At 46.9% G+C, this 23,733-nt stretch overlaps 2 protein-coding genes across 4 annotated transcripts in view; one reads left to right on the forward strand and one right to left on the reverse strand.

Moving 5' to 3' along the window:
• The window catches only part of cryz (crystallin, zeta (quinone reductase)), a 1,066,321-nt gene that overhangs the window by 844,597 nt on the left and 197,991 nt on the right, over positions 1–23,733 (reverse strand). The gene's annotated exons all lie outside the window — the stretch shown is intronic.
• Positions 1–23,733, forward strand: part of rabggtb (Rab geranylgeranyltransferase subunit beta) — a 35,289-nt gene that overhangs the window by 7,524 nt on the left and 4,032 nt on the right. Inside the window, exons 2-8 of one of the 2 annotated variants that reach the window (XM_078560657.1) lie at positions 1,410–1,517; positions 4,223–4,420; positions 11,696–11,801; positions 14,705–14,757; positions 17,488–17,598; positions 18,919–19,044; positions 22,340–22,489. In XM_078560657.1, coding sequence (XP_078416783.1) covers positions 1,410–1,517; positions 4,223–4,420; positions 11,696–11,801; positions 14,705–14,757; positions 17,488–17,598; positions 18,919–19,044; positions 22,340–22,489 — 852 coding nt within the window. The remainder of the gene's footprint in view (positions 1–1,409; positions 1,518–4,222; positions 4,421–11,695; positions 11,802–14,704; positions 14,758–17,487; positions 17,599–18,918; positions 19,045–22,339; positions 22,490–23,733) is intronic. The other variant, XM_078560658.1, reaches the window with a different exon arrangement.

The raw sequence follows: 23,733 nt of genomic DNA on the forward strand, positions 1-23,733 counted from the left end.
CCTTGGACGGTGAGGAGAGAGGAAGTGAAGGGGCAGGTGTTGTATCTTCTGCGTGGGCATGGGGACGTGCCATAGGTGGGGGTTGAGGAGTAGGGGGTGATGGAGGAGTGGACCAGGGTGTCCCGGAGGGAATGATCCCTACGGAATGCCGCCAGGGGTGGTGAAGGGAAGATGTGTTTGGTGGTGGCATCATGCTGGAGTTGGCGGAAATGGCGGAGGATGATCCTTTGATTACGGAGGCTGGTGGGGTGATAAGTGAGGACAAGGGGGACCCTATCATGTTTCTGGGAGGGAGGAGAAGGGAGAAGGCATGAGGGCGGATGCGCGGGAGATCGGCCGGACACGGTTGAGGGCCCTGTCAACGACCGTGGGTGGAAAACCTCGGTTAAGGAAGAAGGAGGACATGTCAGGGGAACTGTTTTTGAAGGTAGCATCATCAGAACAGATGCGACGGAGGCAAAGGAACTGAGAGAATGGGATGGAGTCCTTACAGGAAGTGGGGTGTGAGGAGCTGTAGTCGAGGTAGCTCTGGGAGTTGGTAGGCTTGTAATGGATATTGGTGGACAGTCTATCATCAGAAATTGAGACAGAGAGGTCAAGGAAGGGAAGGGAAGTGTCAGAGATGGACCATGTGAAAATGATGGAGGGGTGGAGATTGGAAGCAAAATTAATAAATTTTTCCAGGTCCCGACGAGAGCATGAAGCTGCACCGAAGTAATCATCGATGTACCGGAGAAAGAGTTGTGGGAGGGGGCCGGAGTAGGACTGGAACAAGGAATGTGACAATATAGATCCTGTTGGCTTCTGGAGAAAAAGTGAATCATGCAAGATGCTCAGACCTAAACAAATTTTGACATTTTCAAAGTGAGGAAAAGTTGCAGCAAGAGTGAAACCGATCTCATTTTGTGTCACACTCCACTGTCCCCGCCCATCTCCTAACCCATCATTGGGCAAACTGTGGCACCTCTACAGCAATTTTGGCACATTTTAACCTGTCTCTTTCCTGTTCAGATGTGCGCATGTTTTTTTCATTCAGACATGGGATGTGGGCTTCACTGGCTGGGCCAGCATTTATTGCCCATCCCTGGTTGCCCTTGAGAAGGTGGTTGTGAGCTGCCACCTTGAACCGTTCTAGTCCCTGTGGTGTGGGTACACCCACAGCGCTGTTAGGGAGGGGGTTCCAGGATTTTGACCCAGCGACAGTGAAGGAACGATGATATATTTCCAAGTCAGGGTAGTGAGTGACTTGGAGGGGAACTTCCAGGTGGTGGTGTTCCCATCTATCTGCTGCCCTTGTCCTTCTAGATGGTGGTAGTCGTGGGTTTGGAAGGTGCTGTCGAAGGAGCTTTGGTGAATTGTTGCAGTATTTTCTAATCTTTACACCTCTGGTTAATTTTGTTTCTTTCCAGGGCACCCCAGTGAAAGATGTGGTTCTCAAAGCTGATGCTCTTGCAGTTCTGTTACTGGACAAACATTCTGATTACATCGCCTCATATGGATCGAAGAAGGATGATTATGTAGGTACAAAAAATATTCTTTGGGACCAGGAGGTGGCCATTTAGCTCCTCCAGCCTGTTGCACCATTAAGTATCTTAACTCCATGCGCTAACTTGCCGTGACTCTCTAAGCAGGCAGTTCTGATGAAAGGCCATTGACCTGAAACAATAACTCCCGCAGTACGGCGCCCCCTTGGCGTGGAGGGGGTACTGCACTGCTGGGGGGATGGATTGGGCGGTCTGCCCTGAGGGGGCGCTGCACTGCCAGGGGGGGGGGGTCTGCGCTGAGTGGCGGGGGCTCTGTGCTTCCGGGTGGGGTCCGCGCTGAGGGGGTGCTGCACTGCTGGGGTGGGGAAGGGGATGGTCTGCGCTGAGAGGGTGCAGTGCGGACCCCCCGGGAAGTGCCATGCCCCCTTGGTGTGGACCCCCACCCCCAGCAGTGCGACGGCCCCTTGGCACAAACCACCCCACCTCCCCCCCCGCCCAGGCAGTGCAGCGCCCCCTCAGCATGGACCCCCACCCCCGCACCCGCAGTTTGTAGTGGGACTTGAGCATACTATGTTCTGACTTGCAGGCAATGCAGACGTATTGACCATGAGTCACAAGCTGACCACAAACTTGAGTCATTAGTCCAAGAAAACCCATTGCAAAAAACTTACTTGTATTATCACTTAGCCACACGCCGTTGATCACATCTTCCTTTTCACATCCGCTAGCTGTAAAATTGCTGCTACTTATTTCAATACATAACCTTTTTTAATTGGTCATAAAACTTTGTGAGCAAGATTAATGGCCCAACATCTCATAACAATTGAGGATTACAAATAAGCTGTCAAATCTTATTTGATAAGTTTCATTTATGTTGCACTTTTAACATTGTAAAACATCCCAGGCCCTTCACAGGAGTATTTTCAAACAGAGTTTGAAATCCCAAAATAGACTGATTTGCATTTCTGTAGTGACTTTCACGATCTCTCGTCCTCCCAAAACACCTTACAACCAAAGAAATACCTTAAGCTTTTTCACTGTTAGAATGTAGGAAACTAAAACCAGACAAGGGGTTGACAAAATAAAACTTGGATCAAAGTAGGTTTGAAGTGCTCTTGTGAAGTAACTTGTGACATTTTACTATGTTAAAGGTGATATAAAAATGCAAGTTGTTCAATTTTTCTTAAACAGACATGCAAATTCCATCAGACATGTCTCATTTATGATTTTATGATATACATACTGTAGGAAATGTGATGTTACTGATAATCATAGTCTGGGCATCTTTGAGGGATGTGTCATGGTCAGGGTCACTGGTTTAGTGAATGATTAAACCATGTTGTATTTTTGAACTCCATGCTGAGTCCAGAAGTTTCAGCATTGTGTTCAGTCATTTCAGACGATGACCTCTTTCCTCTGCTTTGTTTTCTTTTCTTTGCATGTTTTAGTTTTCCACTAATTTTTGCTTCCAGTCAGCAGCACACCTTATATTTCTTTGTCTCTTTTCTTACTCCATCTCCGTTCCTTTTGCCCCTAGAAGACTAACTCTTCTGTCACTCAATCTCTTCTGTCTTCCACCCGACCACAGACCTTACTTTTGTCCTTGTCCCATCATCCTTTGCTCAAAACCTATTAGATCTCTATCCCTGAAACAGTCATTGACCCTGAAACATTGATGCTTCTCAGATGCTGCCTGACCTGCTGAGTGTGTCCAGCATTTTGTTTTTATTTCAGATTTCCAGCATCCTCAGTATTCCTCATTTCAATGTCCTCTTTTCATTGCATGAGGTTCCAGAATTATTGCCAGAGTTTAGGGAATTCCAATCCGTTGATTGATTTGACTTACACAGAGCGAAAAGTGCAACTTCTACTACCTACAGGGACTAGAGCAATTTTTTTTTTTGAATATTCGTTCATGGGATGTGGGCGTCTCTGGCTAGGCCAGCATTTATTGCCCATCCCTAATGGCCCGTGTTCAGAGGGGTCTCTGGATTACCAGTCCAGTGACACTACTACTACCACCACCACCACCTCCCCTGTAAGGCAGTGGTGTAGTGATGGTGTTCCCCTGGTGCAGGGGAATGCCATCACCTCCCAAATTCCACTGCTAAGTCACTGCACCATAACTATTTGGGCATGTAGCGTTTCTCTCGTGTTGATGCAGACTCGATGGGCCGAAGGGCCTCTTCTGCACTGTGTGATTCTGTGTTATTTCAGTTTTGTTGGGTCAAAATTATGGAATTCCCTACCTGAAAGCATTGAGGAAGTCCCTTTAACATGTTAACTGCAGCAGTGCATGGAGAAAGCCCGTCACCACCTTTCCAAGAGGAACTAGGGATAGGCAATAAATGCCGGTTGTTGCAATGGTGCCCACATCCTGTAAATAATTTAATAAAAGATCATATACAGAAACTGCTGTTCCCTATCATCAGGACACTTGGTTAAATGATGACTGGTTAAATCAAAATTAACTTTTTATCATATGGAATTCTCTGTTTTTCACGTTCCTATTTTTCAGTAGAAATCAGTAACTCTGCTTTAATATTAAGTACATTTCATAGTGAGACACCTTTTTCTGGTCTGACTCTTTCACCACTTCAACAGTCAGTTGAGATGAGGTATAGAAAATTTGCCCAGGACCCATTAATTATCTGACTTGAGAGTGTTAACCTGGTGTCTAAGTGAAGCCATTGGGCTTGCAGATTGACCATTAATGTTATTTGCGGTGTTGCTGTTAGGAGTACTGCATGTCCGAGTATTTGAGGATGAGCGGAATCTACTGGGGCCTGACAGTGATGGATCTGATGAGGCAGCTGCACCGTATGAACAAGGAGGAAATCCTACAGTTTGTTAAGTCGTGTCAGCATGAATGTGGGGGAGTCGGAGCCAGTATAGGCCATGATCCTCACCTCCTCTATACCCTGAGCGCTGTGCAGGTAAGTCTGTGTGCTCAGATACACGTTACCTGTTTTGTCGATTCGTCACTGATTTTATTTGGTTGCCACGGTGTGAGTTATTGTGACAATTGGCCAGTCACCCAACTGATAACTAATTCTTGCAGTACAGCAGAAATGTAAAAGCAAAAAACTGCGGGTGCTGGAAATCCAAAACAAAAACAAGAATACCTGGAAAAACTCAGCAGGTCTGGCAGCATCGGCGGAGAGGAACACAGTTAACGTTTCGAGTCTGAATGACCCTTTAACAGAACTAAGTAAAAATAGAAGAGAGGTGAAATATAAGATGGTTTAAGGGGGGTGGGGGGGGGGGCGGTGGGACAAATAGAGCCAGTGATAGGTGGAGATAACCAAAAGATGTCACAGACAAAAGGACAAAGAGGTGTTGAAGGTGGTGATATTATCTAAGGAATGTGCTAATTAAGGGTAGAAAGCAGGACAAGCAAGGTACAGATAGCCCTAGTGGGGGTGGGGTGGGGTGAAGGGATCGAAAAAGGCTAAAAGGTAGAGATAAAACAATGGATGGAAATACATTTAAAAATAATGGAAATAAGTGGGAAAGAAAAATCTATATAAATTATTGGAAAAAAAAAAGGGGGGGGTTTGGAAAGGGGGTGGGGATGGAGGAGATGATCTAAAGTTGTTGAACTCAATATTCAGTCCGGAAGGCTGTAAAGTGCCTAGTCAGAAGATGAGGTGCTGTTCCTCCAGTTTGCATTGAGCTTCACTGGAACATTGCAGCAGGCCAAGGTTCATTCCTTGTTCCAGTCCTACTCCGGCCCCCTTCCACAACTCTTTCTCCGGTACATCGATGAGTGCTTTGGTGCTGCTTCATGCTCTCGTCTGGACCTGCAAAATTTTATTAATTTTGCTTCCAATTTCCACCCTTCCATCATTTTCACATGGTTCATCTCTGACACTTCCCTTCTGTTCCTTGACCCCTCTGTCTCACATCTTCCTCTCCCTCCCAGAAACATTGTCCTTACTTATCACTCCACCAGCCTCCGCATTCAAAGGATCATCCTCCGCCATTTCCGCCAACTCCAGCATGATGCCACCACCAAACACATCTTCCTTTCACTCCCCCTGGTGGCATTCCGCAGGGATCGTTCCCTCTGGGACACCCTGGTCCACTCCTCCATCACCCCCTACACCTCAACCCCCTCCCACGGCACCTTCCCATGCAACCGCAGAAGGTGCAACACCTGCCCCATCACTTCACCTCTCCTCACCGTCCAAGGGCCCAAACACTCCTTTCAAGTGAAGCAGCATTTCACTTGCACTTCCCTCAATTTAGTCTACTGCATTCGTTGCTCCCAATGCGGTTTCCTCTACATTGGAGAGACCAAACGCAGACTGAGCGACCGCTTTGCGGAACACCTTCAGTCTGTCTGCAAGCATTACCCAGACCTCCCTGTCGCTTGCCATTTCAATACTCCACCCTGCTCTCATGCCCACATGTCCGTCCTTGGCCAGCTGCATTGTTCCAGTGAAGTTCAACGCAAACTGGAGGAACAGTGCCTCATCTTCCGACTAGGCACTTTACAGCCTTCCGGACTGAATATTGAGTTCAACAATTTTAGATCATGAATTCTCTCCTCCATCCCCACCCACTTTCCAATCCCCTCCCTTTTTTTCCAATAATTTATATAGATTTTTCTTTTCTACCTATTTCCATTATTTTTAAATATATTTCCATCCATTGTTTTATCTCTACCTTTTAGCCTTTTTCGATTCCTTCACCCCACCCCACCCCCACTAGGGCTATCTGTACCTTGCTTGTCCTGCTTTCTACCCTTAATTAGCACATTCCTCAGATAATATCACCACCTTCAACACCTCTTTGTCCTTTTGTCTGTGACATCTTTTGGTTATCTCCACCTATCACTGGCTCTACTTGCCCCACACCCCCCACCTTAAACCAGCTTATATTTCACCTCTCTTCTATTTTTACTTAGTTCTGTTGAAGGGTCATTCAGACTCGAAATGTTAACTGTGCTCCTCTCCGCAGATGCTGCCAGACCTGCTGAGTTTTTCCAGGTATTTTTGTTTTTGTTGTAGCAGAAATGTAGCTGTTCTTGTGATTCTTGTGTTGCATTGGGAATATAATTGAAAAGGGTTTATAGTTTTTTAATTAAACAATATATAAATTATGTGGTTCTTTATTATGCCATTCACTTACAGATATAAACAGGCCATTTGACCCAACAGATCTTTAAGCTGGAGTTTAAGCGTTGTCGAATCGTGACACAACTATGAGAACACTGATTTGTTAGAACCAAAACTATATTTATTCAAGCATGTAGGCTGCTCAGGACACCACACGTGGTTTCTAGTCTAGTCTACTACCCTGAACAGAGAATCCAGCATCGTTTATATCCCTCATAACAGGAAATTCATACCATATAAGGTCCGTACATCAAGAAATCAATTATGTCATGGTTAGCACGATCAAAGGGAGAACGCAGTAATACAATTACAGACAAATGGTACATTCCACAATAAGACAGGAGACAGTTTAACTACAACTCATGTTAGATAAAAATTACATAAATTACCATATCAGCAGATTTAATCAGGGCACCATTGTTTCGTTTGGCATATAACAGGACGCTGTTGTAACCGCAAACTTTTCAAAGATACTCCGCATAATTAGTTTTACACTGCTTGATTAGTTTACATCATTCCTTACTGCAATATAATCACTTTTAGACCATTTTACCCATTAGACATTTTAGCTGACTAAAGCTCTATTCCACAGCATAACCTGAACCTCTTCCCACCCCTCTTCAACCTGCCCTACCAGCATAACCTTTTATTCCTTTCTCCGTCATATTTATCCAGGCTCCCCTTAAATGTATCTATACAAGGCACCTCAATCACTTAGTGAATTCCACATTCTCAGCAATCTCTGGGTAAAGAAGTTTCTCCTAAACTTCTTATTGGATTTCTTACTATCTCTATTTATGGCCCCTAGTTCGCTCTCCCCAACGGTTGGAAACATCTTTTCTGTGTCTACTCTACCAAACCCTTGTGTATTTTAAAGACCTTCCTGTAATTGTCACACTTCTTGTGTGATGCTGTTCTGCTTTTGCTTGTCTGTATCACATTTAGCCAAGTATAATTAATAGATATGTTATTGTGTTCTTCCAACTCTGTCTTCAAGGCAGATGATATTCTTTGCTGTCAGTTGCTTATGACTGTAAACATCTAGTTTGTGCTGACGCTCTCCATGCACCCCTTGCTGTAACTGCTCATTGCTGCCTTTTCTACAGGCCTGTGCCAACCTTTCTCCTCTTCAGCCCCTCCTCCACACCCCCTTACCCAAAGTCCTTAGTATGGACTAGCTAAGTTTTAGAGACTTCCTGAGGGAAGGTGTTTTTTTAAAAAATTTTTAAATTGACACAACTGTTATTGCCTTGTGCCCAGAATGGATGGATTAGTGATTCCTTGGACCGGGCAATTTAAATACTGCCGATGAGCTGTAGGTGCCAAATGGATGTCTTGCTTCTTGGGCATGGTGGTAAATCAGCCATCTCTGACATTGGGTAGAGGGAGGAAGAAGAAGTATCTGGGTGTGGGCATTAGGGTGATTTTTTTTTTTAAAGTAAGTCCAGTAGGAGCACCATCACTTTTTCTGGTTCCACATATGATGAGGAGCCACACGTATAAGATAGTCATTAATAAACCCAATAAGAGATTCAGGACAAACCTCTTTACCTGGAGAGTGGTGAGAATGTGGAACTCGTGGATTGGCTGAGGTGAATAATATAGATACGTTTCAGGGAAGGCTGGATAAACATGTGAGGGAGAAAGGGATAGGAGGAGATGAAGGGCAATGGAAGGAAGCTCATGGAGAGCATAAACATTGGCATGGTGCAGTTGGTCTGAAAGGTCGGCTTCTGTGCTGAAACTCCAGTGGGATTTCTTGGATGTTTTGTGAGATCCCTCTTTATGGGTTCTGCATTAGGTCACTCCGTGCCTTGGCAGACCTTTCTTTTGTACCTGAATTGGGTGTTCATAGGAAAAGGAGTAGGCCATTAACCCCCTCAAACTTGTTCTGCTATTCAATGAGATGGCTGATTTATGTCCTAACTCCAACTTGGTACTATAACCCTTAATACCCTTCCATAACAAAAATCTATCAATCTGAGTTTTGAAATTTACAATTGATTCCCAACCTCGACAGCTTTCTGGGGAAGAGAGTTCCAGCTTTCCACTGCATAAAGAAGCGTTTCCTCATATCACCCCCGAACGACCTTACTCTAATATACAGGTTATGCCCCCTTGTCCTGAGCTCGTCCCACCTGATTTGATAGCTTGTGTCTCTTTGTCCAATGATTCAGGGTCGTACACAGCACCCACATTTTCAGATTTCTGTAGCCTGATGCCAGTTTCCAGCGAATGCCCTGGACAACTACAGATTGCTGAGCCAGTATGGTGTCAGGCTTAGTCCAGGTATGGCAGGTGTTAGGGAGGTGTTCAGGGAATTGAATGCTGGAAAAACAAAAGGCAGAAAGTTGAAGTTCAGCTCATATCCCAGAACAGCTAAAATGTCTTCAAAAATCAACTCTGGTTTGTGTTTATTGTCTGGGGGAATCTTGAGAATGCTGGAGAACTTAAGGATAACCTGCCCGGCGCCTCGCCCAGCAACTCGCCTCGCCCAGCAACTCGCCCTGCCCAGCGCCTCGCCCTGCCCAGCGCCTCGCCCTGCCCAGCGCCTCGCCCTGCCCAGCGCCTCGCCCTGCCCAGCAACTCGCCCTGCCCAGCGCCTCGCCCTGCCCAGCGCCTCGCCCTGCCCAGCAACTCGCCCTGCCCAGCAACTCGCCCAGCAACTCGCCCTGCCCAGCAACTCGCCCTGCCCAGCAACTCGCCCTGCCCAGCGCCTCGCCCTGCCCAGCAACTCGCCCAGCAACTCGCCCTGCCCAGCAACTCGCCCAGCAACTCACCCTGCCCAGCAACTCGCCCTGCCCAGCAACTCGCCCTGCCCAGCAACTCGCCCTGCCCGGCGCCTCGCCCTGCCCAGCAACTCGCCCTGCCCAGCAACTCGCCCAGCAACTCGCCCTGCCCAGCAACTCGCCCAGCAACTCGCCCTGCCCAGCAACTCGCCCTGCCCAGCAACTCGCCCTGCCCAGCAACTCGCCCTGCCCAGCAACTCGCCCTGCCCAGCGCCTCGCCCAGCAACTCGCCCTGCCCAGCAACTCGCCCTGCCCAGCAACTCGCCCTGCCCAGCGCCTCGCCCAGCAACTCGCCCTGCCCAGCGCCTCGCCCTGCCCAGCAACTCGTCCCGCCCAGCGCCTCACCCTGCCCAGCGCCTCGCCCAGCAACTCGCCCTGCCCAGCAACTCGCCCTGCCCAGCAATTCGTCCCGCCCAGCGCCTCACCCTGCCCAGCGCCTCGCCCAGCGCCTCACCCTGCCCAGCGCCTCGCCCTGCCCGGCGCCTCGCCCTGCCCAGCGCCTCGCCCTGCCCGGCGCCTCGCCCTGCCTGGCGCCTCGCCCTGCCCGGCGCCTAGCCCTGCCCGGCAACTCGCCCTGCCCGGCAACTCGCCCCGCCCAGCGCCTCACCCCGCCCAGTGCCTCGCCCAGCGCCTCGCCCTGCCCGGCGCCTCGCCCTGCCCGGCGCCTCGCCCTGCCCGGCGCCTCGCCCTGCCCAGCGCCTCACCCTGCCCAGCGCCTCGCCCAGCGCCTCACCCTGCCCAGCGCCTCACCCTGCCCGGCGCCTCACCCTGCCCGGCGCCTCGCCCTGCCCGGCGCCTCGCCCTGCCCAGTGCCTCACCCCACCCAGCGCCTCACCCCGCCCAGCGCCTCGGTGCAGCAGGTGAGTTATTGTGCAGAAGAGGTGAGTAAAACATAAAATAAAGAATTTATGACTGGACAGGCAAAGCGAGATGCTTCGCTCTGAACCACAATAGAGAGTGCAGCACAAATGAGATGGTGTAGTTTTCACTTACTGAAGGTATAAAAGGCAGGGACTTTCGGAATGGTATCTGCTCACTCCACGTGCATTAACACTACAAACAGTGATCTGTTTTAAAAAGTAATTGAGTTCTACTGTAATGAAATAGGACATGCTCACCAAGTCTGCCAACATCTGTGGAGACAGAAACAGTGTTAACATTTCGAACCTGTCATCATGCTCAACCTTTAAAATTACTCAGCTAGCTTCCCATTAATATAGCCCTGACTTGTCTAGACTCTTCCTCTCTCCTTCACATAGGCCACATCCATGTGTTGTATTTAAAATCCTCGTCCTTATCTATAATTCTCTACCAACTTCCCCAACAATTCCCCCACCTCCACCCACTCCTACTTCCCATTCTATCTCTACAACCCGCTCCAGTCTTGCATGCTCTTTGGTCCTGGCCTTCCATGTACCCTCTCCCTCTGCTGTACTTTACTGACAGGGCTTTGAGCCATCTAAACCCTGGAATTTTTTCCTCCTCCATCCCCCCCACCCCCCCAACCTCAGCAGCCTCACCCAATGCTTGACATTTGAAAGAGCCTCCTGAAAATGTGCCTCTTTGACAAGCTGTGAGGCAGCTTTTTTTATTTGTTCATGGGGTGTGGGTGTCTCTGGCTAGGCCAGCATTTATTGCCCATCTTTGATTGCCCTTATTCAAGGGCCATTTAAAAGTCAACCATATTGCTGTGGGTCTGGAGTCACATGTAGGCCAGACGAGGTAAGGACAGCAGATTTCCTTCCCTAAAGGGTATTAGTGAACCAGGTGGGCTTCTACGACAATCAGCAAAGGTTTCGTGGTCAGACTTTTAATTTCAGATTTTTATTGAATTCAGATTTCACCCGGGTCCCTAGAGCATTACCCTGGGTCCCTGGAATACTAGTTCAGTGACAATACCACTATGCCACCACCTCCCTTGAAGGCTTGCTTATCTCAGAAAGGTGGAGTGCATGTTCCATTCTGTTTCTGCGAAGCAGCTTCAGCTGCCTAGGCCTTAAGCTGTCCCCCTTTGAGAAACCCCCTCATGCTACCTCTCTAACCCTGCTTTTGGTCACCCACATACAAATGAGGAGCAGGAGTAGGTCACTTGGCCCTCGAGCCTGCTCCACCATTCAATAAGATCACGGCTGATCTGATTGTGGCCTCATGTTCCTGCCTACCCCCAATAACCTGTGCCAATTATTTGTATAATTGCACTCTAAAGCACCTTGGATATTTTACAGTGTTAAAAAGCACTGTATAAATGCCAGCTGTTGTTTGTTCTTTTTGTCTATATGATGTGCTTCTTTTCATCTAGATCCTTTCTCTCTATGATAGTCTTCATGTCATTGATGTTGACAAAGTTGTTCAATATGTTAAAGGCCTCCAACAAGAAGATGGTTCCTTTGCTGGTGACAAATGGGGTAAGTTTCTCCTAACGCACATTTGTTTATATGAAGTGTAATATTCTGAACCAAGACTGCATTTGGATGTGTTTTTGATGTGCCTATGTAGTTGTCGCTGTGGGAACGAAACGACTTCTGCAATATTTACAGCATAAAAGAAGCCATCGATCCAACATGTCCATGCTGTAACTTGCTGTGTGATCCAAGTTATGTTGTGTTATCATGTGATACTTGCTGATTTCTTTAACTCGTAGACACAGTAAGGCCTGTGTGAATTGAAAGAAAGTTCTGATGTCTGGGTTATGTTGCCAGAAGTGCTCATTAACTACTTTCATATATTTGCCAATCACTATCTTTCAGACTGTGGTTCTCACTGATATGGTGACGATGTACAGCAATATGTTGTTGAAGCTGGAAGTTGGGAAGCCCTGAGAGTTTCATTTTAACTCTTGCTGGTCTTCCTAGATCTAGTAGACATTTGGTTTGATCAGTCACTACATCATAGTGTCATTACTCACAAGGACAGCTTAGTCATGCAGTGGTTATGTTACTGGACTAGCAGTCCAGAGGCCTGGATTAAAAACCCAGAAAGCAAATATTCAAATCCCCTATCCAAGTTTGAGAATTTAAATTCAGTTTTGATATAAACTGGAAGTAAAAGTCTGGTATGGGTAAAAAGCGATCTTGAAACTGTTGGACTGTAAATTTAAAGAAAAACATCTGGTTCACTTAGCAGAATGAAATCTGCCATGCTTACCTGGCCTAGACCTTTATGTTACTCCAGGCCCACAGCAATGTGCTTAACTCTACTACTGCCCTCTGAAGCAGTTATACTGAGGCACCACCAGCAGTTCAGGAAGGCCCAGCACCAACACCACCTCAGCGCAGCTAGGAATGGACAATGCCCACCTCACCATTCTGAGAGAGAACAAATAAATAAAAATTTGGGCCTGTCATGAAGCCATGGCATAAGCTAAATTGTGTTGGCCTGTCCCTGAAGAAATGAACACCAGGGCTTGGGGGGAGGTGCAGTTGAGGTGGAAGATCAACCGTGATTTTATTGAATGGTGGAGCAGACTGGAGGAGCCGCTTGCCCTATTTCTACTCTTGTGTGTTATCGTGTGTTCTTGTGTCCCAATCACTGCCACTTGAAATGTTTAGAATTGTGAGGTCAGCTGGTGTATCAGTATGCACCCACTGCAAATTTGTGTTGTTTTTATAAACAAAAAAACTGTTTACTAGTTGCTAATTGAAAAGACCACTGGGAATGAAACTAGAGACTGCTGGTATAAATGCTGAGTTTTTGGCCACTCTGTGTTTAGTCGAGTCAGTGATAGTTTATTTAATACAGTGCAGTGGCTATTGAATGTGAGTTTCTGTTTATCATAGTGATTTTTAATTGTTAATTATGATGATTTTTACGGGATGAGCTAATGTCGGCCATGAGCAGCTGTCTCACTGTGTCCAGAACAGTCGATCCAGAGAACATAGCCTGAGCTTAATGGGGGAAATTCAAAACTAATCTGGGGAAACAACATTTCAGTGAGTGGATGATTAACCTATCGATCAGGTTCACTAGGGAGACGGTAGAAGCTGTTAGTGTTAGATTCATTCTAATGGAAATGAGAGATTCTCCCAGAAAATAACATTTTGGGCTCCAGTATCTGAGTAATTGGAGACCTGACGTGTGGTGAGTGGAGTGAATTTGGGGGAACAGATGACTTTGGACCCTTGGTTCCCAAAGCTCCCCCGACCGGGGGTTTTCCTCACCTCATGTCTGGGGTGCTGTAGATTTATTGAAAGATTAATAATGTTCTATCATGTGACTGCCAGGATGGTAGAAGGCGAGCTAGATTAACTTTAGTTTTCACATGTTTCTAATGGGCTATTTAATGGTTCATTCGCTTGTCGATTTAGTTTGAATTCTGGCATGGGTAAGATTCTGCCTGCTGGCTAATTCCCGAGATGAGGGGTTTGTCTTAAGAGGAAAGATTGAGCAGGTTGGACCTATATTCGTTGGAGTTTAGAAGAATGAGGCGAGATCTTATTGAAACATATAAGATCCTGAGGGGTGGATGCTGAGAGGACGTCCCCCCTCGTAAGGGAATCTAGAACTAGGGGGCAGTTTTAAAATAAGGGGTCTCCCATTTCAGATGGAGATGAGGAGCTTCTTCTCTCATTAGTGTGTTAGCCTTTGGAATTCTCTTCCAAAGCAAGCAGTTGAGGCAGAGGCATTGAATTTATTCAAGGCTGAGTTAGACACTTTTCTGATCTACAAGGGAGTCGAGGGTTATGGGGGACAGGCAGGAAAGTGGAGTTAAGGCGTAATCAGATCAGCTATGATCTTATAGAATGGCAGAACAGGCTCGAGGGGGCGAATGGCTTACTCCTAATTTTTAGGATCTTATTAAAATTAGTGTTGCTTGCTATGTGATCAGATGCAGCCCTAATTATGCTGGTCATAGAAACTATAATTTATTACAATCTCTGTCAGCCGGGGAAGTGAGTCAAACTTAGCAGCGGAACCAGGGGGCCAACTCTCAGATATTAACCCCCCCCCCAGAAACTAAACGAGCATTGATGTCAAACACTGTGGCATCCAATGAACAGTGTTGTAGCATCCAGCATCCAGCAACCTACACAGCTGGAATACAAATTAAACCCTTCGCATTGTGCACAAAAGATTTGAAGTAGGTTATTGCCCCTTTTTGCACTGACCTCTTCAGATTTCATAGTGCAAATCCTCACTATGTGTTTCCTTTAAGGGCAAATTGGGGAGTTGCAATTTGGAGAGTGGGGGAGAACTCTTCAGTCATGAGCCTTTAGTTTCCTACTGCTCTCCTCAAAGGAGTTTACAGGTGTATACTTGGGGAGGATGAATGCATTGCTTTATGTCACTGAAAAATCTCTTCTCTTTCTAGGTGAGATAGACACCAGGTTCTCCTTCTGTGCTGTAGCAACGCTGGCACTTTTGGTAAGAATGTTAGCTGTCACAGTACCTGATAGATGTTGTGACTGTGTAATTTCATAATTAACTAAGATAGGGCCTGGTCTGTGATGATTATACTGTAAATAGCCACCAATGCATGGGGTTTCAGGAGTGTTTAAAGCTGTAAACAATGGAAATGCAATGTGCCAGTGAGATAAGAATACCAATGTGCCTCCTGGTGGTTTGGCTGTATGGTGCTATACTACATCATCCAGAAGGCCCAGGACTACATTCCTGGTGTATGCTGACCTAGGTCATCTCTAATTGAGCTCTGGCCAGGATGCAACAGTCTGCCCCAGCGGCCCTTCAAGTCCTTTCTGCCACTCACTTAGATCGTGGCCGATCTGCACCTTTACTTCATCTACCTACCTTTGCTGCATAATCTCTTGCCTGACTCAGCTGGATTCCTATTTCCTATTCATCTGTGCAAAAGACAAGGCTGAAACATTTGTAGCCTTCATCAGCCAGAAGTACCAATTGGGTGATCCATCTCTGCCTCCGAAAGTCCCCAGCATCACAGATGCCAGTCTTCAGCCAATTTGATTCACTCCACTTGACATCAAGTAATGGCTGAAGGTACTGGACGCTACAAAGGCTATGAGCCCTGACAGCATTCCAGCAGTAGTACTGAAGACTTGTGCTCCAGAGCTAACCATGCACTTAGCCAAGCTGTTCCGGTACAGCTACAACACTGGCATCTACCTGACAATGTAGAAAATTGCCCACATCCCAAGAGCGAATAAAAAAAAACAAAAAGCAGGATAAATCCAACCCAGCCAGTTACTGCCCCATGAGTCTACTCTCAATCATCGACAAAGTGATGGAAAGTGTCGTCAACAGTGCTATCAAGTGGCACTTACTCGAAAATAACCTCCTCACTGACGTTCAGTTTGGGTTCCGTTGGGGCCACTCAGCTCCTAACCTCATTACAGCCTTGGCCCAAACATGGACAAATGAGCTAAACTCAAGAAGTGAGGTGAGAGTGACTGCCCTTGACATCAAGGCAGCATTTGACCGAGTATGGCATGAAGGAGCCGAGCAAAACTGAATGGGAATCGGGGGGAAACTCTCTGCTAGTTGCAGTCATACCTAGCGCGAAGGAAGATGGTTGTGGCTCTTGAAGGTCAATCATCTCAGTTCCAGGACATCACTGCAGGAGTTCCTCAGGTTAGTGTCCTTGGCCCAACCACCTTCAGCTGCTTCATCAATGACCTTCCCTCCATCATAAGGTCAGAAGTGAGGATGTTCGCTGATTGCGCAATGTTCAGCACCATTTGCGACTCCTCAGATACTGAAGCAGTCCATGTCCAATGCAGCAAGATCTGGACAATGTTCCAGCTTGCCACTCAGGCCCAAGTAACATTGGTGCCACAAGTGCCAAGCAATGACCATCTCCAACAAGAGATAACCTAATCATCACCCCTTGACATTCAATGGCATTACCATCATTGAATCTCCCACAATCAGCATCCTGTGGTTACCATGGACCAGAAACTGAACTGGACCAGTCATATAAATACTGTGGCTACAAGAGCAGATCAGGGGCTGGGAATCCTGTGGCGAGTAAATCACCTCCTGACCCCCCAAAGCTTGTTCACTATCTACAAAGCACAGGTCAGGAGTGTGATGGAATACTCTCCATTTCCTGGATGAGTGCAGCTCCCACAACACTCGAAGCTCGACAGCATCCAGGACAAAGCAGCCCCGCTTGATTGGCACCCTATCCACCACAATAAACATTCACCCCCTCCATCACTGACGCACAGTAGCAGCAGTGTGTACCATCAACAAGATGCACTGCAGGAACTCACCAAAGCTCCTTTGACAGCACCTTGCAAACCCACAACTGCTACCATCTAGAAGGACAAATGCAGCAGAAACTTGGGAACACCACCATCTGGAAGTTTCTCTCCAAGCTACTCACCATCCTGACTTGGAAATATATCGCTGTTCCTTCACTGTCGCTGGGCCAAAATCCTGGAACTCCCTCCCTAACACCACTGTGGGTGTACCTACACCACCAGGACTGCAGCGGTTCAAGAAGGCAGCTCACCACCACCTTCTCAAGGGGCAATTAGGGATGGGCAGTAAATGCTGGCCTAGCCAGCGATGCCCTCATTCTACTAATGAATACATTTAAAGAAAGCTCTGCTGGTTGACAGATGTGAACAGATGTCAAATGAGGCCAGAATGGACCTGGTCATAATCCCCACAATAATCCATTTTCACTCAAACAAAGGAAATGAAAGACACTCATTCTGTTTGCAGCTTTTGCGGCTCAAGGGGTCCCACAGTGCTTTACAGCTGCTTCAAAATTGTAGTCGCTGTTGCAATGTAGGAAATGCATGCATAAACAATGCTGCCCCGCCCAGGGAGTGTCAGCCTGGATTAGGTTCTTAAGTTTCTGGAGTGAGAATTGAGCCCACAACCTTCTTACCGAGGTCAGAGCGTTACTGATTGAGCCACAGCTGGCACCATTTGAACTACCATGTGGAAAGTAACCACCAGGTATGGTGCTTATGGGGTAATATAATAGTATCTCAGCTTGAGTGTCTTCAGAAGAAATGAGGAGGAGAGGAAGCCTTTTTAAACATTGGTGAGGGGGCTGTTTTAATCGGGCAGCTTCAGCTTCTTGTTTCTGAGTTTCTAAAACCCTCCATCAATCTACTGTATTGTGTGGCTGAACCGTAATGGAAGTGCCGGGTTGTTTTCCAGGGAAGACTTGATGCCATCAATCTGGATTCAGCAGCAGAATTTGTTTTATCCTGTATGAACTTTGATGGAGGATTTGGATGTCGACCAGGTTCTGAATCTCACGCTGGACAGGCAAGGCAGCATTTGTTTGCACTATAAAGGCTCCAAGCTTTTAATTATTGAAACTCAGCTCTGAAGTATTAATTGGTTTCTGATACAGCATATTAATGCTGGATTACACAGTAAAGAAAGAGTACCATCAATCTTATCAGACATCTCTGCACTTGGACAAACAGGCTTTTCAACTTTGCTAAAAACAAAAAACTACTGCGGATGCTGGAAATCCAAACAAAAAAACAGAATTACCTGGAAAAACTCAGCAGGTCTGGCAGCATCGGCGGAGAAGAAAAGAGTCGACGTTTCGAGTCCACATGACCCTTCAACACAAGGGTCATGAGGACTCGAAACGTCGACTCTTTTCTTCTCCGCCGATGCTGCCAGACCTGCTGAGTTTTTCCAGGTAATTCTGTTTTTGTTTTCAGTTTTGCTGTCTAACTTTGTAAGGAAAAGGCTTGCATTTAAATTGTGATTTTCACCACCTCAGGATTCCCAAGGTTTTCTAAATCAGTGGAGTAATTTTTGAAGTTTAGTCACTGTAGTTAGGGAAATAAAGCAGTCAATTTGCACACAGCATGGTCCCACAAATAGCAGTACAATAATATCAGGTAAGCTCTTCTTTGTGATATTGGTTGAGGCAGAAATATTGGTCAGGATCAGCAGAGTCCCATCCTGCTCTAGTTCAAAAGAGCAATGGGATCTCTGCCCCGTCTCCAAAGAGGGCACTTCTGACCGTGCAGCGCTCCCTCAATAATGAGCCTCCAACAATACAACGCTGCCCTTCCGACAACACTGCTCTTCCAACAATGCAGTCTCCCCCCCCCACGACAGAGCCCTGGGCAGCGCTGCACCCAGTTTATGTGCTCAGTTCTCTGGAGGGGGACACTTGAACCCACAACCTCTTTCTAGAGCCATAAGTCCTCCCTACTGATCCATAGCTGACATCAATCTGCTTTACAGCCTCACGAATGAGAATTTTTGTGGAGAGCTGTTGAATGGTTTGCACTCAAAGCGATCTGTCTTTTCGGATGATGAGTTTACCATGCTTCTCCGACAATTTTTGTTTCAATTCGTAACTGCTTGTGCATTTTGACTTAAAATGGACATTTGTTATTTTCGTGAAACGACAGAAACATACGTATTATACACAAAGTTCCCACTAACTTGTCATATAATCTTAGATGTTATTAGTGAAAGCTCAGCATGTGTTGGCCATTCTGCAGTATTTTTTTGCAGGTTGCATTCTTTCTATGGCAAACTGGTGGAGAGTGGCTGTTTCGAGGCAGGAATTGTGGGAGTGTTTTCATAAGCAGGTTGTTTTCTCTTCCTTTCTAGATTTACTGCTGCACGGGGTTTCTGGCTATCACAGGCCAGTTGCATCAAGTTAATGCTGACTTGCTGGGCTGGTGGCTCTGTGAGCGGCAATTACCATCCGGGGGCCTCAATGGACGACCTGAGAAGGTACTTGGCAAAAAAGAAAAACATTTTTATTTCGAGGATGATTCAAACTTTTCTTGCAAAACCTGATGACATAAAATAATCCCCTATTAGTTATTGCATGAAAATCACTCCATTTGCTCGATTTATTAGGAAAAGAAAGGAACATATTACTTTTTAAAATTCATTCACAGGATGTGGGCTTTGCTGGCTGGGCGAGAGTTTATTGCCCATCCCCAATTGCCCTTGAGAAGGTGGTGGTGAGCTGCCTTCTTGAACCGCTGCAGTCCATGTGGTGTAGGTGTGGTGCACCCACAGTGCTGTTAGGGAGGGAGTTCCAGGATTTTGACCCAGTGACAATGAAGGAACGGCGATATATTTCCAAGTTAGGATGGTGAGTGACTTGGAGGGGAACTTCCAGATGGTGGTGTTCCCATGTGTCTGCTGCCCTTGTCCTTCTAGATGGTAGTGGTCATGGGTTTGGAAGGTGCTGTCTAAGGAGCCTTGGTGAATTCCTGCAGTGTATCTTGTAGATGGTACACACTGCTGCTACAGTGCATTGGTGGTGGAGGGAGTGAATGTTTGTGGATGTGGTGCCAGTCAAGCAGACTGCTTTGTCCTGGACAGTATCAAGCTTCTTGAGTGTTGTGGGAGCTGCGCTTATCCTGGCAAATGGGGCGTATTTCATCACACTCCTGACTTGTGCCCTGTAGATGGTGGACAGGCTTTGTGGAGTCAGGAGGTGAGTTACTCATCGCAGGATTCCTAGCCTCTGACCTCCTCTTGTAGCCACAGTATTTATATGGTTCGTCCCATTCATTTCCTCGTCAATGGTAACCCCCCAGGATATTGATAGTGGGGGATTCAGCAATGGTAATGCCATTGAAAGTCAAGGAACGATGGTTAGATGCTCTCTTGTTGGAGATGGTCATTGCCTGGCACTTGTGTGGCGCGAATGTTACTTGCCACTTATCAACCCAAGCCTGGATGTTGCCCAGGTCTTGCTGCATTTGGACATGGACTGCTTCAGTATCTGAGGAGTTGTGAATGGTGCTGAACAGTGTGCAATTGTCAGCGTATATCCCCACATCTGACGTTATGATGGAAGGAGGGTCATTGATGAAGCAGCTCAAGATGGTTGGGTCTAGGACACTACCCTGAGGAACTCCTGCATTGATGTCCTGGAGCTGAGATAACTGACCTCCAACAACCACAACCATCTTCCTTTGTGTTAGGTATCACTCCGACCAGCGGAGAGTTGTCCCCCTGACTCCCATTGACTCCAACTTTGATGCCACACTCTGCTAAATGTGGCCTTGATGTCAAGGGCAGTCATTCTCACCTCACCTTAGGAGTTTAGCTCTTTTGTCCATGTTTGAACCAAGGCTCAGGATCATGAGCTCAGGAGCTGAGTGGCCCTGGCGGAACCCAAACTAGGCGTCAGTGAGCAGGTTATTGCTAAGCAAGTGCCGCTTTTTAGCACTGTTGATGACCCCTTCCATTACTTTACTAATGTTTGAGAGTAGACTGATGGGGCAGTAATTGGCCAGGTTGGATTTGTCCTGGGCAATTTTCCATGTAACTGCGTAGATGCCAGTGTTGTAGCTGTACTGGAACAGCTTGGCTAGGGGCATGGCAAGTTCTGGAGCACAAGTCTTCAGTAGTATTGCCAGAATATTATCAGGCCCATAGCCTTTGCAGTATCCAGTGCCTTCAGCCGTTTCTTGATATCCTGTTCAGTGAAATGAATTGGCTGAAGACTGGCATCTATGATGCTGGGGAGCTCTGGAGGAGGCCAAGATGGATCATCCACTTGGCACTACTGACTGAAGATTGTAGCAAATGCTTCAGCCTTATCTTTTGTGTTGATGTGCTGGGCTCCCCCATCGTTAAGGATGGGAATATTTGTGGCGCCGCCTCCTCTAGTGATTTGTTTAATTGTCCACCCCCATTCACAACTGCATGTGACAGGACTGCAGAGCTTAGATCTGATCTGTTGGTTGTGGTATCGCTTAGCTCTGTCTATCACTTGCTGCTTATGCTGTTTGGTACGCAAGTAGTTCTGTGTTATAGCTTCACCAGACTGACACCTCATTTTTAGTTATGCCTGGTGCTGCTCCTAGCATGCCCTCCTGCACTCTTCATAGAACCAGGGTTGATCTCCTGGCTAGATGGTAATGGTAGAGTGAGAGATATACCAGGCATGAGGTTACAGATTGTGCTTGAATGCAATTTTGCTGCTGCTGATGGCCCCAGCACCTCATGGAATCCCAGTCTTGAGTTGCTAGATCTGTTTGAAATCGATCCCATTTCGCACAACGATCATGCCACACAACACGATGGAAGGTATCCTCAATGTGTAGGCGGGACTTCATCTGTGTGATTGTCACTCCTACCAATAACTGTCGTGGACAAATGCATCTGCGGCAGGCAGGTTGGTGAGACTGAGGTCAAGTTTGGTTTTCCCTCTTGGTTCCCTCTCCACCTGCCGCAGACCCAGTCCAGCAGCTATGTCCTTTAGTACTCGGCCAGCTCGGTCAGTAGTGGTCTACCGAGCCATTGAAGTTCCCCACCCAGACTACATTCTAGTGCTCTTGCTACCCTCAGTGCTTCCCCCATGTGGTGTTCAGTATGGAGGAGTACTATTTCATCAACTGAGGGAGGGCGGGCTAGTGAGATTCAACAGCACCCTGAAAACCCCCACCGAAGGTGAGGGCAGCAGGTGTAAAGGAATGCCATCACCTACAAGGCTCTCTCACCATTCCAACTTGGACATAATTTGGCCGTTTCTGCAATGTCACTATGTTAAAATCCAGGAACTTCCAGATGTGGCTTTGATTTGTTTTAAGCAAGCTTTTGATATTAGTGTTAAATGTTTGAGAAATTCCTGAATAGTGTTCTCAAGAACTGGATGCTTTATTTAGAGTTAGCAATGAAGGTCAAGAATGTTTTGCTTGGGGCTGAGAATGTTACCATAGGTCCCTTGTATTGTTGACCTCAAGTTTCCCTCTGTCTGCCTCCCACATGTATCACCCATTGCTTTAAAACAAAAATCTATGAAAATCATTCAGCATTTTAAATGAAAAGAACTGAGATTAGTGGGTGACAGAGAATTACATAGAATATACAGCACTGAAACAGGACATTCAGCCCAACTAGACTGTCCTAGTGATTATAGTGTCCAGAGGAATCTATGAATCTTTAACCCAAGTTTTGATTATTAAGTACGCGTAAGTGATGAGTTTGTTTCGTTAGCTGAATGGGAACAGTTTTGTCATTGTACTCCTTGATGTCAGTGCTGTGTCCTGCCTTTCCACAGTTGCCAGATGTTTGTTACTCATGGTGGGTGCTGGCCTCTCTGAAAATCATTGGGCGACTGCACTGGATCGACAAGGATAAATTGAGCCGATTTATCTTGGCCTGTCAAGATGAGGAGACTGGTGGATTTGCAGACCGGCCTGGAGATGTGGTAAGTGCCCGTGACTAGCACGGGGGCAGTGGTAGGGAGGTGCTCATTTTGTCTTGTACTGTGGTCCATGTATTGTAATTGGAAGCTTACATTTTTGAAGTGTTGCTGTATCCAGAACCAAAGAGTTCGTTTACAAATCAAGAAAGACACAAATCGTGGGCTGATTTTTTTTAAAAATTAGTTCACGGGATGTGGGCATCACTGGCTAGGCCAGCATTTATTGCCCATCCAAGGTAGCCCTTGAGAAGGTGGTGGTGAACTGCTGCCTTGAACCGCTACAGTCCATATGGTGTAGGTACACTCACAGTGCTGTTCGGAAGGGAGTTCCAGGATTTTGACCGAGCGACAGTGGAAGAACAGCAATATATTTCCAAGTCAGGATGGTGAGTGACTTGGGAACTTGCAGGTGGTGGTGTTCCCCTGCAACTACTGCCCTTGTTCTTCCAGGTGCAAGAGATCATGGGTTTGGAAAGCTTCTGCGGTGCATTTTGTGGGTGCTACTTACTGCTGCCACTCTGGGGTGGTGCATGGGGTGCCAATCAAGCGGCCTGATTTGTCCTGAAGGGTGTCAAGCCTTTTATGTGTTGTTGGAGCTGCACTCATCCAAGCAAGTGGAGAGTATTCCATCACCCTCCTGACTTGTGCATTGTAGATGGTGGACCAGCTTTGGGGAGTCAGGAGGTGAGTTACTCGCCATGGAATTCCCAGCCTCTGACCTCTTGGAGCCACCATATTTATATGGCTAGCCCAGTTCAGTTTCTGGTCAATGGTAACCCCCAGGATGTTGATAGTGGGGGATTCAGCGATGATAATGCTATTGAATGTCAAGGGGAAGTGAATAGATTCTCTCTTGTTGGAGATTACTTGGCACTTATGAGGCGTGAATGGTACTTGCCACTTGTCAGCCCAGGCCTAATGTTGTCCAGATCTTGCTGCATGTGGGCATGGACTGCTTCAGTATCTGAGGAGTCGCAAATGGTGCTGAACATTGTGCAATCATCAGCGAACATCCCCACTTCTGACCTAATGATGGAGGGAAGATCATTGAAGCAGCTGGGGATGGTTGGGCCTAGGACACTACCCTGAGGAACTCCTGCAGTGATCTCCAGTGACTGAGATGATTGGCCTCCAACAAACACAACCATCTTCCTTTGAGCTAGATATGAGTCCAAACAGTGGAGAGTTCCCCCGTCCCGCCAATGACTCTGGTTTTGCTGGTGTTCCTTGATGCCACACTTGGTCAA

Source organism: Cetorhinus maximus, chromosome 17 (assembly GCF_964194155.1).
Source record: "Cetorhinus maximus chromosome 17, sCetMax3.hap1.1, whole genome shotgun sequence".
NCBI lineage: Eukaryota > Metazoa > Chordata > Chondrichthyes > Lamniformes > Cetorhinidae > Cetorhinus > Cetorhinus maximus.